The sequence below is a fragment of the Mus caroli genome, chromosome 10 (assembly GCF_900094665.2).
Source record: "Mus caroli chromosome 10, CAROLI_EIJ_v1.1, whole genome shotgun sequence".
Lineage (NCBI taxonomy): Eukaryota > Metazoa > Chordata > Mammalia > Rodentia > Muridae > Mus > Mus caroli.
Genome location: NC_034579.1, coordinates 37,104,132 through 37,119,289, shown reverse-complemented (window position 1 = coordinate 37,119,289; position 15,158 = coordinate 37,104,132). Strand labels below are relative to the sequence as shown.

The following is a 15,158-nucleotide window of genomic DNA, read 5'->3' as shown; positions in this document are numbered from 1 at the left end:
TAACTTTGGTTAATTCTCAAAACCTCATCTTGGCAAAAGAACCTTTACTGCCTATGTATGTGTGGTGGCCAGCAGTAGCCAACTGCCACTCTGCAACTGCCACTCTGTAACTGCCACTCTGTAACTGCCACTCTGTAACTGCCACTCTGTAACTGCCACTCTGCAACGGCTTCCCACATGCAACCACTATACCTGATGAGATCACATGGCCCGAAGTGGAGCCCTCGCTGTCTTCTCCTGTCCTAAAGGAGGGTGGAGAACTGGGTCTGGGAACCCACTTCTCTGGGATCGTCCCAGATGCTGTAACATGACTGTGACTGGCACTTTGACTCCCTCTTCCTGTGCCCTGCTCCATTAATCACAGGGCTACACTGACTAGTAGAGAAGGCTTGGAAGTATCAAGTTCATTTGTGTGGCCCAGTACAAGGATGGGTCGTCAGTTGCTGGAATTAAAGAGGAAAGCGGCTATTTGGAACACTCTGCGGATTCTGCTGTGAGGACTGCAGTCCCATGAAGCAGACACCAGACTAAGCACAACCCAGAAGGGTTTCCTCCTTAGCCTCTGCCACTGGGTCACCATGAATGAGTGTATTTTAGGAGAACGGGCTGTGTGTCTAGGGATCAAAGGGAGGGTAACTAGGATAGGCTGCTAACAGGGTCAAGGGCAGACCACAGAGAGCACCACCTCCATGCTTGTCCCTGAGGTCCCAGGTAGATGACCAAAGCCTCTGACCACCAGGAGAGATGAGTGTGTGAGATCCTTGCATACAAGGGCCCTTACTAAACTTGAAGTTCCAGCCAGTCATAAGGGGTGTTGTCTCGGGAAGAGAAGGGGTGGTTGTGGAGAAGTGACTGAACAAGGCAGCTGATGTCCAACTGCAACTTCTGGCTGCCTCTGCAGGCACATGCAGGCATGTGCTTACATCCATACACATCTTCAAGCACGCAGGCATGCTCATGCGCGCGCGCGCGCGCGCACACACACACACACACACACCCGGGGACGGGGGAGAGGACAGAGAGACTCAAGGGTCCTGGAACTCACTCTGTAGACCATGCTAGTCTCAAACTCACAAAGATCCACCTGCCTCTGCCTCCTGAGTGCTGGGATTAAAGGTGTGCGCCACCACCGCCCATTGCATGTATATTCTTGGGGAAAAAAAAGTTTTATTGATTTTTTTTTCTATAAAGTGAAATCATGTAAAAGGCAAGAAATGGAGCAGCTGCTGTATAAAAGCTGTCAATAAAGAAAGATTTAACTGGTGAGAACAATGACTCCCTCACTCACCGTAGAAATCATATGCTTCTTAGGATTAAAACATGTTTATTAACACATCTAATATTATTCATATCATGACATTTATTTCTATGATGACCTGTGATTTTGTTAATATCGTAAGTGTTTGAACTAATACTATTTTTTTGATAGGCAGAAAATCCAAGTGATGATGACTTTGCAAAACCACATCTCAGCCAGAGTTCTGACGGGTCTCTCAAGCAAAGAACAGAGACGGGGTAATTAAGTCTCAATATTGGTGATTCCCGGAAATGAGATTAAAACTGGGAAAAACTAGTGACTGAGGAGTGTGTAGCTTACATGTGATCTCAAAAACATTTGAAGTCAAAATAAAAGCAGAGCTGATAACATGTCGTCTTAGTTAGGGTTGTACTGCTGTGAAGGTAACTCTTCTAAAAGACATTTAATTGGGGCTGGCTTACAGGGTCAGAGGTTCAGTCCATTATCATCAAGGCAGGAGCATGGCAGCATCCAGGCAGGCATGGTGCAGGAGGAGCTGAGAGTTCTACATCTTCATCTGAAGGCTGCTAGTGGAAGACTGACTCCCAGGCAGCTAGGATGATGGTCTTAAAGCCCACACCCACAGTGACACATGTATTCCAACAGGGCCACACCTTCTAATAGTGCCACTCCCTGGGCTGAACATATACAAACCATTGCACATGTTAACATGTTAATGTATCTGAATTCATATTTCTCCCCAGGGCCGTGTCTTTCCAGTGGGTAAATGCTCAGTGAATTGACTATATTTATGCAAATGGAGCAATTATTTCCCTTCTGCCTTTCTAAAGATCCCCTTCAGTTCAGTCTCACAGCCCGTGGGATGTGTAGATCTCCTGAACTGGTCTGACCTGAGAAGTGCTTACTCGTTTTCTTCTGTGTGCTTAAGATACAATTTCGCCGTGGCCCTGCAACTGCTAGGCTTGAGTGATGGGACTGAGCCCGACAGGAATCCTGTCCTGATGAGAGGGGCCTACTTATCCTTCCTGTATCTGCGCCACCTTCACATCCGGGAGCTACAGGTCGGGAATGATGGCACACCCAGCTACACGAATTGGAGATGTCTGATTGTCTACCATGGGGCCGTCCCGGGCCGTCCCTGCCTTTAATAGCAATGTTTTCACGCTTTCAACTCTTTGATTTTGAGTGTGTTTGTCTCTGTGTGTATGTGTGTGTGTGTGTGTGTGTGTGTGTGTGTGTGTGTAATCAGTCCCTTCCAGGGATGGTGCCTTCCTTTGTCCACAGTAGGGCTGCCCACTTGAGGTCCCCATCAAGTTCCACTCTGTAGATCGGGACCAGGCAAAGGGTGGGGCCGGGGAAAGGGCAGTGTGTTGATTCTACTTTTTCTGTTCCAGCGCATCTGTTTGGGAGTTCTTAACTTCTTCAGATCAGTTGAGCGAACTTTGACAATGAACACTTCAGGCCTTACCTTGGTTTCAGGGACCCTGGTCCCCACTCTGGGAGATAGTTCTTGGATAAATATGTCCAAAGGAGGCTTGGGCACCTTGCAAGGCCTGGGAGCTCACCACTACGTCCACAGGACACCTGCTGAGCACAAGGTGAGCTATTCCACTGAGTTTTTATTTTCGGATTAGTGCGTCATCTAGACTTTTGTTTCCTTAGCATCTACTGTCAATTAATACAGCGGGGGGCGGGGGGGAGGGCACAGTAAGCAAAAATAAACCTGATACGGAATAACGGATCAGAAGTGGAGGCTGAGGGTTGGGAGCTGCCGATAAGAGAGGCAATGAGGGGTAAATAAAAATGCCTGAAACGTATCAAGTGCATACATACAAATCACAGCAAGCCCTGCCCTGTTGTACGATTAATGTATGTTAGTGAAAATGTAGTGAAAGAGGAAATACTTGGGAATTACAACAGAACTTGTAATTTTTCCCTCTTGTGGCCAGAGCTGAGGGAGGTGACGGTGATATAATCACAGCCCCAGGGAAACTGAACAGAGGGGACTTAAGATTAAGATCCTGTCTCAAAGCTAAGCAAATGAACAAGCAATCCCCGGCAGGGCCCACTTGGTTCTGAAACCACAGCAGGAAGGAAAGAATCGGACTACCAGGTAGCTGGTGTTTCACAGTGAACAGAATTAGAAGGACACATCTCTCTCTCTCGGCCCGAGCCTCAAAAGTGTTCTCACAAAATTCTTATAGGACTCTCTGACGATGTGCCAAGTACCTTGTGGTCCCCCTTTTGTTTTCAAGCCTTTAAAAATGACACCAATTAAGCCAAACGCGAGATCCACAACTCTAATCCCAGCACTCCAAGGTCCAGGTAGAAATAGCTGGAGTTCAAGGTCATCTTTAGCCACATGGCTGGGAGCCATGGCTACATGAGACAGTCTTACCTCTCTGTGTCCCCAAAGACACTAGGTATAGTGTTTTAGACACACCTGTAACACAAGTATTCTGGAGCTGAGGCCTAGGGATCATGAGTTTGAGCCCATGTTGGGGTGCATAGTGGGACCATCTCAAAAACGAAGGAGTTAGAGGCCAGCAGGATGGCTTATTGGGTAAAGGTGGGTGCCTCCAAGACAGATGACCTTAGTAGAATCCCTAGGACCAACATGGAAGAAGGAAAAAGCTGACTGTTGTAAGTTGACCTCTGACCTCCATGCTTGTGATGTGTATATGTGCATTCACACACTCTGTGTCATGAGCACCCATGCAACACACATGCAATAAATACATGTCTTAAAAATGAATTTAAAATATTAAGGTAAATGGCATTAGGTTGGCAAATATAAAAAAATAAAACTTATTGGGGCTGGCAAGATGGCTCAGAGGTTCAGGACACTGGCTGCTCTTCCAAAGGTCGTGAGTTCAATTCCTAGCAACCACATGGTGGCTCACAACCATGAATAATGAGATATGTGCCCTCTTCTGGCATGCAGGCATATATGGAAGCAGAACACTGTATAAAAATAAGTAAATAAATAAATAAAACTTTTTTTAAAGTTCAAACAAGTCATATTCTGAGCTGTGGCCCCCTCACATAAGCCCGCTGTATCTATAAAACAGGAAATTTTACAGTTAAATGCTGCTCATGTACAGAGTCTAGACAGCTCTCTGGGCAGTAGAAGCATAATAAGAGCCATGTATATAATGTGAAGTTTCTGAGTAGCTCTATTTAAAACATGCAAAGAGACATGAGATTAATTGTTGATACAACCCACGTAATTCCATGTGAAAGATACATTCTTCTCACCTGTAATCACTGCTAAAAATAAATCAGTGGTGAGATAGTGCCCACACTTTTGCCCGAACCCTTTTGAATCTGGTGTTACCTATAGAGAGCATGTTGGCTCGAGGCCACCATGGGCAGGGCCTCTCTGGACATTGCGTATTCTTCACCCCGTCACTTAGAGTGAGGAGTGAGACTGCACTTGCTATGCAGACCAGCACTCTTGTTCCTCAAGCCTCTGACCCCCTCTAGACCCCCAGATCCGCTCTGATCACCCCACTCCTCCACCCCTTGCTCCCTTGAGCTCCTTCACAGGCTGGGTTGCCTTATTCCTTCCTGGAGGACGCTCTTCTAACAGCCGTGCAAAGCAAATACCACTCTCTCTTTCCTATATTGCCCCTACTGCAGCTATGATGACAGATACTACACTAATAGAATTTTTAAACACTGTCCTTACTAAAAGGCTCTCTCTCTCCCATTTTGTTTGTTGGGGGTTGGGGTGAGAAATAGAACTGACAGGGTAGAGGGGAGACAACGGCCATCTCCTCCTTCTGACTGTAGGGCGAACATCTTGGGGCTTTGCAGTGTGTCATTTCTGCTGTCTCTTAGATGATAGGCATGGCATCAAACAAAAACCTTCCCAGCTGCTATCACTTTAGCGTGAGACAACCAGGCAGTGCCTTCTGTCTGGCCTTTAATAGGATTAAATATTTACATTAGCATATCTAGCCCTGCAGGGTGGGGTGAAGAAGAGGCTGGATGCCAATCTGTTGTGATAATCCAGTCAAGCCCAGCTAAGCTGCTGGGAGCAAGACAAGCTATTTTACTGGATATGGGTGAAGCTCCTAAGACAGACGCTTCTCCATCCCCCGCACAGTGTTTTGATCCCACTAGGAAAGTCTTGGGCTACTATAAATGACTAAAAGACATCACCTGTGGCTTATCCCAGCCACCTTGTCATCTTATGCCTGTTTAACATGGCAAGGTAGGAGGAGCTCCTGCTGAGAGACAGCAGGCTTCTCCTGGGGTTGAACCTTGCATGAGGCTCCTGAGTCATGAGAGCCTGACAGCCTGTGGTGAATTCAGGGGCAACATAATGCTGTAAACTAGAAGTGCTGGGAGGTGAGGCCTCTAGAAAGAGAGAGCCAGACCAAGTGGGGCTAGGCTCTCCTTAGATGTGTCACCAGACCCTAAGGCAGTGGAAAATGGGATCCAGCACACCATTTTGCCCCACTATCTGCTTATCTGTTTCCATCGACTGTGGGCCAAGCCTTCCTTGCTCCCATAAATATGCTGGGCTCTGTTGTAGGCACAGAATCGCAGTACACAAAACTAACACAAATTCCTGATATAATAGAACTTACCTTCAAGCAAGCAACACTAAATAGACATATAATGTGTATCAAATAGAGGGGGGACTTGGCAACGAAGTTTCCCTAGACTTCCTGGCTCTTGCAGTTGAGTGGAGCTGTGATTAACTTTCAGCTGTGAGCAGAAATGCCATGTGTCAGTGCCAGTCCAGAGCACTTAGGAGCTGAGCCACACTCCCTGGCTGCTTTCTCTTGCTTAAGCCAATTGAAGGCAATGAGCATGTGGCAAGATAGAAACACCCTCATCCTTGGCTGCTGCTGTGGGGCAACAGCCTGGATAGCCACTGTCCCTACGATGGCTCTCCATGAGTTAACTGTCAGGCCTTCCTGCTTTAGAGCATAGCCTTTGTGGTCTACTGCAATGGAAAAAAGCTATGAAAGGGAGACTGAGAGTGCTGGGGAAGGGGCAGTGGCCGAGGGTGCTGGTGGGTCTCTGAGTGAGGAGAACTGTCAGTGAAAAGACCTGAAGGAATTCAGGACTCAATGTGACTGACTGAAAGAGATGGTAGCAGAAGGAAAGTCAATGCAAGAGGCCCCCCTGAGCAGGGCCGTGTCCACTCCTGTTGGCAGGGACATCAAGTGTGATTAGGTTGCACAAAGGGGAAAGCAGCACGGTGAGGCATACAAAGTGAAGAAGGGTTCTTGGTAGCTTCGTGAGCCATGGCAAGGACTTTGGCTTTAACTCTGAGCCAGGATGGAACCCTTGTAGAGTTTAAACATAAGTGCAATGCGATCTGACTTTCCCCATTGCCATTCACACTGTTGTACTGGGAACAGACTAAACCTCTTTAGGACTTTGCAGACTCTTCATTATTTCTTATTCTTGGGAAGTTTGAAGCTGCTGTTATCAACTGAGACTTTATTGGGAAGGTTAGAATCTCATGTAAGGGACTGGAGCGATGGCTCAGTGGTTAAGAACACTGACTGTTCCTCCAGAGGTCCTGAGTTCAAATCCCAGCAACCACATGGTGGCTCACAACCATCTGTAATGAGATTGGATGCCCTCTTCTGGTGTGTCTGAAGAGAGCTACAGTGTACTTACATATAATAAATAAATCTTTAAAAAAATAATCTGAGACCTGGAATTTTACCTTTCACGTAGACCATATGTATTTAATGTGTAGCTGCCAGGAGAACGGCTCACAACAGAACATTTAAATCTTAAGAAGAGGCCATAGAAGAGCCGTGAGCATCGCAGTGCTGTTGAAGTATAGAACGGCCATCTGCAGTGATAATGTACTCACAGCAGGAGAAAATGTGAGCAGAGGAAAGCTTTAATCTTTTTTAAAGGCCTCTCATCCCAGTGAGATGGCTCTGTGGGTGAAGGTGCTTGCCACCAAGCTTGATACCCTGGGTTTGCTCCCAGGAACTCATGTGAGGGAAGGAGACAGCCAGGTCCTGAAAACTGTTCCCTCTCTCTCTTTCCATCCCTTCCTCCCTCCTTTCCTCCCTCCCTCCCCCCCCCACACAGAGACAGACAGAGAGAATGTTTTTTAATTTTTAAAAAAGATTGAAGTTAATGAGTCCAGCAGTTTTGACTGGGGTCTTAGGCTGAATGGCCATTATTGTTATTATTATTTTAATGCAGGAGAGTTTAGGAAAATTTAACCCAGTCAGATGAGTACCATCTATGCTGCAAAAACGTCTATAAAGTTCGAGTTAGCAGGTGTCAGTCGTCAGTCTCAGTTACTCCGTAGATTTTAAACATGTATGAATCATCCCAAAGGTCCTATCATTTCTACTCAGAAGGAGTAGAACGACTCCTTCGTTAGTCGTTAGGACGACTCCATTCTTTTCCTGCTACTCCTCCAAGAACAACGCTGCAGGACTAGCTTTCCAGACCACAGAGAAAGCCTTTAGGAAGAGGGTCTTCCATTTGACTGTGAAAACTTAAAGGCAGGGTAAGGGGCAGGACAGTAACGGAGTCCTGCGACCCCACAGGCAGCAACCGGGACAGTTAAGTCTTCTTTATGCAGCTGTGGCCAGAATGCCTCCCAGAACAATTCAGGAACCCTGCGTTAACTATTGTGCCACAACAAGGTATTTCAGAGTGAGCAAATGGTCCATGGCAGAAATGAACTGCCACAGTTCTGGATGCCACCTGTCCAAAGCCGAGGAGTCCGCAGGACCGTGCTCCAGAGGATCGCCGCGTGCCTCTTTCACCTGCTGGTAGTTTGGGGCAATTCTTGCCTTTCTTTGCCCCCACCCCTTCTCCCCTAGCCCTTCCTCCTCTCTCCCTCCCCTTCTTCCCTACCTGCTCCTTGCCCCCATTCTTCCTTGTGCCTGCCCCCCCCCCTCAGTTTCTAAGTGAGGTACTAGGAGTTAAGCCTGGTACCTCATACATGCTAGGCACACACTCCACTGACCTGCGGCCCTTCCCCCCTCCCCTCCCCTCCTCTCCCCTCCCCTCCCCTCCCCTCCCCTCCCCTCCCCTCCCCTCCCCTCCCCTCCCCAGCTTTTCATTTCTTTCATTTCAAGATTTGGGCTCACTGAATTGTTGAGATTGGCCTGTGGCTTGTGATCCTCCTGTCTCAGCCTCTAGCATAGCTGGGTTTACATGTGTGGGCCACTGTGAGTGGACCCCTTCACATTTGTTGACTTACAAATGAATCAATCGTGTTAAGTTCTGCCTATAGCTTCCTGTGGAACTTCTCCCCTCCCTGTCAATCTCCAAATCCCTTCTTTTGATAAAGACCCACCTATGGATAAGAACCTACCCGGACCCAGTAGGATGACCTCTTAATGTGATTATTTCTATAAAGACTCTGTTTTCAAATAAAGTATGGTCCAAAGGTTTCCAAGTGTACATGAATTTCGGGGACATTATCCAATACAATAAATTACTAAGACCTGAGACTACCAGTGCATTTTGGAGGAACTTATAGAATTAAATATTAACTGATGGTGTGTGTGTGTGTGGACAAACTTCAGGAAATCTCATCTTCCACCTGGCTTTGAGGCAGAGTCTCTCTTGTTTCTGCTGCTGTACTTGGGCTGCCTGGCCTGCAACCTTCCAGGCAACTCCTCAGTCTCTGCTTTGCATCCCTAGGAAAGTGAGCTGTGACTATGAACATGTGCTGCTACATCTGGCTTTTTACGTGGCCTCTGGAGCTCAGACTCGGGCTATCTGCCTGCCTTGCTTGGTGATTCTACTCATTGAGCCTTTCCAGCCCAGAACTCACAGAATTAAACCAAAAGTGCTTTGATCTGCATTAGCTCATGTCTATGAACGCAGTGTGCTTCCCTTGTGTGGTGTTACATATTCCAGACAGTTATGAGAGTGGAGAGAGCATGGGCACCTGATCAGGTCAGGCAGCAACACGAAGGCAGAAATTCAGAGAAAGTCTTTGGTAGGGGCCGGAGATGGAAGAAGAGAGTTCTAGTTTCTGTTTGTGACCTTCTAATGTCGTCCCCACTGAACGACTATCTGTGAGTGACAGAAACTGAGAAGAGGCGCCTGGGCACCTGGTTGGGCCAGCTGGACTAACCAGTTCATCTTCTTCCCCTTATCTCACCCTGGTTTCCTGCCAAAGGCCCTTTCTAAAGCCCCAGAGCTTAGCCCAATGGCATCCGTATCCTGGGACCTACCCTGCCACGTGGGAGTCTGATCCGACTTCCTTTTAAGCACCCCAGCACTACCACCATCACCCATGAGTCTATAATAAACTTCTCACAAAAATCCTGTGGTCCATGAGTCTCATTGTTTGAATTTCTAAGGTGACAACCCCAAAACCACTGGCACGGGGTGGCTTTAGTGGCTGTGGAGTTTCCAGGACCCACTACCAACAAAGCCCACCAAGAGCTGAGAGAGAGTCTGTCATTCTCAAAGATACCCCAATATTGCCATATGGTTGTGCCCTCCCCTTTGTATGACATAAGAGCAGTGGTTCAGCCAGGGTAAGATCCTGGCTGTGCTCTGACCCAGCCTCTGACGTCACAGACCACTTATCACCTGACTGCCGAGCAAGCGCCCTTTTCAGTTTCTCTGAAATTAGCTAGAAAAACAAACTAATTTATGGGCCTCAAGAACAACTTCCTCCTACCAACATTCTTTGTTCATATGTGTGTGCGTGTGCTTGTGTTGTGTGTGTGTGTGTGTGTGTGTGTGAGTGAGTGAGAGAGAGAGAGAGAGAGAGAGAGAGAGAGAGAGAGACTTAGAAGCAAGTTTAAGTTCTCAAATAAAGAGACCACTTCTCCAGTTAGTGTCTTGGCAAGGAAGAGCTTTTGTTTGGAAGGATGGATTGTTCTTAGCAGTGGATAAGCAAGTGTGGTTTTTACTCTAATACAGGTGACCATGTCTTTTCCCCACAAGCTTTCACAGTATTTCACAACTGGCTGGCTTTAAAAGAATCAGCATAAAGGAAATAAAGGAACGTACAGGCAAGAGACAGTCACTTAAGTCTCTTAAGTTGAAGAAAGCAGCCGGCCTTTGGCCTTTGTGTAAACCAAAGTTTTATCAGGTGAGAGGATTAGAATGCTTGCATAAAAGTCTTATAAGGTAGGGAGGTAAAAACATTTGAATTCCTTGTGGTAAACAAAGGCTTTACAGTGTTTGTATATAATTTCAGCTCTTCTCATACTCAGTGTGGCTCTGCCCCAGCAGCCCACTGTGTGGGAGGAGAAACCCACTGCCCAGGACATCTGGACTGACAAAATATAGCTCTCTCCTTTCCAGTAACTTTGGGGTTTGGCTTTTCCCCCCAGGTCCACAGCATCCAATTCCTGGAGTTCTCAGAAGCTGAGAACCAGGATGACTTCCACACCACACAAGCTGGCTATATCCACACTCAGGACCAGCTCGGCAAGTATGTCGTGTATGACAGTGCCCTGCAGGACTTGAAGGAACTGGAATCAGAGCTGCTGCTCATTGCTAGCCATTACATTGAGAAAGAAAAAAGTAAGGAGAGAGATTAAAAAAGAATCAACTGGCCAGGGCTGGGGATGAAGTTCAATAGTAAAGTGCTTAATTGATATGCATAAGGCTCTTGTAAAAACAAATGAAACACACACACATACACACACACACACACACACACACACACACACATACACATACACACACACACACACACACACACACACACACACATACACATACACACACACACACACACACACATTCTCCTTTGTGGTGAAGCTATGCTTTTTAAGGGATCAGCTGCAACTCTTGCTGTTGTCAGATTGCTTGTTCCAGGGAAAGTTCTCTTTCTATCCCACACTGGGTGGGGGGGGTGCTGCTGGACCCCAGGGGAGCAAAGGAAGCAGGTGGAATAAATGATGGTTTTCCTGAGCCACCTGACCTGGAGGAAACTTCATTTAGAAGCAGAGACATCACTGAGCTTGTGAAGGGGATCTGGCTAAGAGAATGCCAGCCACCCCTGAGATGGGGGACTCAGGACTTGGGCTAATCAAGCAACCCATTTTACCATTTTTGCTTCTTTTCAGCAACACCACCTGTCTTTCCCATTTTAAGGGTAGGTAAGGTAAGGTCTTCGTCTTAGGATGGTACAGAAGCATTTCCTGTTGCATTGGAGAGAGCTTAAGCTCTCCACACCACAGCCCAGGAAGCAGAGTTTAGAAGGTGCTTGTGTTGTGTTACAATGTGTGTGGACTGTGATGGGTAATTCACCTTCACTGTGTTATAAAATGCTTATCTAAGAACCTGTGACAACTAGTTTTCAGATCCCATGCAGAGTGAATTTAATATGACACTGCACATGTTAGAAAATATATTAGGGGGGCTGGAGTGATGGCTCAGTGGTTAAGAGCACTGACTGCTCTTCCAGAGGTCCTGAGTTCAATTCTGAGCAACCACATAGTGGCTCACAACCATCCGTAATGAGATCTGGAGCCCTCTTCTGGAGTGTCTGAAGACAGCTACAGTGTACTTACATATAATAAATAAATAAATCTTTTAAAAAGAGAGAGAAAAAAGAAAACATATTAGAATATACAGATATTGCTACAACTGTGTCTAAATCAGGCACTGAACATTCTAAAACATTAAATTTCAGCTCTTAGTTTCTATTTTCACTGGTTATACTGTTAGCTTACAGGCGATTACACAAACTCACAAATACTCCACTCACACAAACATACATATACATACATGCATACATACATACACACTTTTCACACACACATACATGTACACACACACTCATGTGTATATATACACATACATATCAACAGACACTCTTGTATACAGACACACATTCATACGTACACATATACACACACACATATATATATGCACACAAACATATATACACATATGTACAATATACACACCTGCATATACACTCACACACATACACACTTACACACATACATACACATAAACATTCATGCATCCACACACACACACATATACATACACACAAATATATACACATACATACATACACACACTCACACATATATACACATTACACACATATGCACACCTACACATACACACATACAAACTCACATATACATACATGTAACTACACAGACTTCACATGGAAAAAATACTATATTAATCTGAGTTGTTAAACCATCAGAGACCAGTTTTTGAAAAAGGAGAGATGTGTGTTCTGCCATTAAAGCTGCAAATTCAGGGACATTTTAGTATCATGGTTTTGTTTCTAAACAGTCTTTAAAGGACTGGAGATGTACTTTAGTTGGTAAAGTGCTTGCCTAGGATACAGCAAGCCCTAGGTTTGATGCCTAGCACTGTATACACTGGGCATGGCGGACAATGCTTGTGATACCAGGACTCAACTTGTGCCGTCGAGATAGGAGGATCTGAAGTTCAAGGCCATCCTCAGCTATGTAGTGAGTTTAGGGCCAGCCTGGGCTACATGTGACTCAGTCTCACAATGATAAAAAATGTACTGAGCTAGGTGTGGTGGTGCACACTTGTAACCTCATACCTAAGGAGACAGAGGCAGGTGGATGTCTGTGAGTTTCAAGCCAGCCTGTTCTGCATAGCAAGTTATAGTCTAGCCAGGGCTACACAGTGAGGAACCATATCAAAAAAAGAAAAAAAAAAAAAGAATTACTAAATGTGTGGACTTCAGGCCTGGTCCTTTGCAGATGGCTCTTCAGTTCCCTTTGGGGAGTCCTTGTCACTGGCTCGGATCTACTGCAGAGATGGAGCTAACTGTCTCTGAGTTCTTCAGAGACGGGGCACTTTGCGAAGGCGTGTCTCTAACCATTCCCACTGATTCTGTCCCAGGTCACAGAGGAAAGCGCAGATCAGAGGGCAGCCAGCTCCTCGGCTGGGCCCATGCAAACGTGGACAGATTCGCGGTGCTGTATGACCTGTGGACCTGCGAAACAAATCTCCTAGAAGGCAAACGCCAGGTATGATTCTGGAAGGCAAACTATCTCTCCAAGATCTGTCTGCTGCCTGTGGTGGTGCACACCTGTAATCACAGCACCCAGGAGTGGAGGCAGAGGGATTGCTGCAAGTGTGAAGCCAGCCTGTGCTACACCTGAGTATAACAATACTATTTCACCCCCCAAATAAGCAAAACAGCAAAGTTAAAAATTGACCTTGCTAGGTGCTGTTTCAGAGCTCTATAGATACATGCAAGAGATGGTTCATAGTCTAATGACGGTATTAAGAGTCCTGCTTGTACAAGGTTTAAACAAAGGTAGATCCTTCATCTTGAACATCCTAAGTCTCCTGATGTCAGAAATGTACATATACCTTACTGTTTAAAATGCATCTGGGTGGGGCGGGGGGGGGGAACTCTGGGTTATACAATTACATATGAGATTTACCATCATTTAAAATTTTCTACAAATCCTAGAAAGAGCAAAATTTGTGGTCTATAAAAGTTAATCCAGGGCTGGAGAGATGGCTCAGAGGTTAAGAGCACTGACTGCTCTTCCAAAGGTCCTGAGTTCAAATCCCAGCAACCACATGGTGGCTTACAACCATCTGTAATGAGATCTGACACCCTCTTCTGGTGTGTCTGAAGACAACTACAGTGTACTTAGATATAATAATAAATAAATCTTAAAAAAAAAACAGTTTATCCAATCCCAGTGACAAGCATCCTTGTAACTAAGATACATTCAAGAGCTGGAGGCTTCAGTAGAAAGAGATATTTGTCTTGTCTGGGGACTGTCAAAATGGAAAAAACTGTCCCTAAGTCTTCCCATAGGAAGACTTAATCTCAACACTAAAAGACGCTTAAGTAGGTGTCTGGAAGAGAAAGATTCTTAAGCATAGGAAATGCCATTTACAGTACCCCACGGGGAATGGCAAGGTAGAACCCTTCTTTAGTAGACAGCAGTGGGAGGGTTTACACACTAACCCTGTCTGGGGTACGGACTGGCAAAGGCTTGGAAACCATTGATTTTAAAGTTCACTGGATACCTTGGGTTTTTTGGAGTTTCACTTGTAATCCATTTTGCCCAAGAAAATTTTACACAGATTTTCTTTGTTTTTTTTTATTTCATTGTCTTCGTTGCTGTTTGTTTTGTTTGTTGGAGACAGGGTTTTTAACTATGACTTTTCCAACTTTGTATGACTCCAGGCATATACATATATACAATAGATATACAAATCGAACATTACTGATAATGAATTATAAAAAAATTAGTTTAAAATAATTCTTTGGCATATTGTGGTTCTGCCTCTTACTAAGAACAAAAGTAAGTTCCCATACTAATGAAATAGCTGCCCTTGTTTTTATGATACAATTCAATTCAAAGATATGCTAATTTGATATTTAACATGCTGAGGAATTAAAATAGTGAGAAAACATTCTGAACTACATAGCGTGTATGTATTTGTGTGTGAAGTATTTATGTGTGTATGTATGTGTGTGTGTTTGTATGTATTTATGTGTGTATGTGTGTGTATGTATTTATGTGTGTGTTTGTTTGTGTGCGTATGTGTGTGTGTTTGTTTGTGTGTATATGAGTGTGTATGTATTTATGTGTGTATGTATGTGTGTATGTATTTGTGTGTGTGTATTTGTGTGTGTGTTTATGTATTTGTGTGTGTATGTTTTTGTGTGTTTGTTTGTGTGTATATGTATTTGTGTGTGTGTGTATGTGTATGTATTTGTGTGTGTGTATGTATTTGTGTGTGTATGTATGTGTATGTATTTGTGTGTTTGTGTGTGTATGTATTTGTGTGTGTGTATGTATTTGTGTGTGTGTATGTATTTGTGTGTGTGTATGTATTTGTGTGTGTGTATGTTTTTGTGTGTTTGTTTGTGTGTGTATGTATTTGTGTGTGTGTGTATGTATTTGTGTGTGTGTATGTTTTTATGTGTGTATGTATTTGTGTG

At 45.0% G+C, this 15,158-nt stretch overlaps 1 protein-coding gene across 1 annotated transcript in view; it reads left to right on the top strand.

Annotated features, from left to right (window-relative positions):
- The window catches only part of LOC110303781, a 178,813-nt gene that overhangs the window by 60,258 nt on the left and 103,397 nt on the right, over nt 1–15,158 (top strand). The window contains exons 12-16 of the mRNA XM_021174996.2: nt 1,430–1,515; nt 2,187–2,319; nt 2,653–2,856; nt 10,567–10,759; nt 13,085–13,212. Of these exons, the coding sequence (XP_021030655.2) occupies nt 1,430–1,515; nt 2,187–2,319; nt 2,653–2,856; nt 10,567–10,759; nt 13,085–13,212 (744 nt within the window). The remainder of the gene's footprint in view (nt 1–1,429; nt 1,516–2,186; nt 2,320–2,652; nt 2,857–10,566; nt 10,760–13,084; nt 13,213–15,158) is intronic.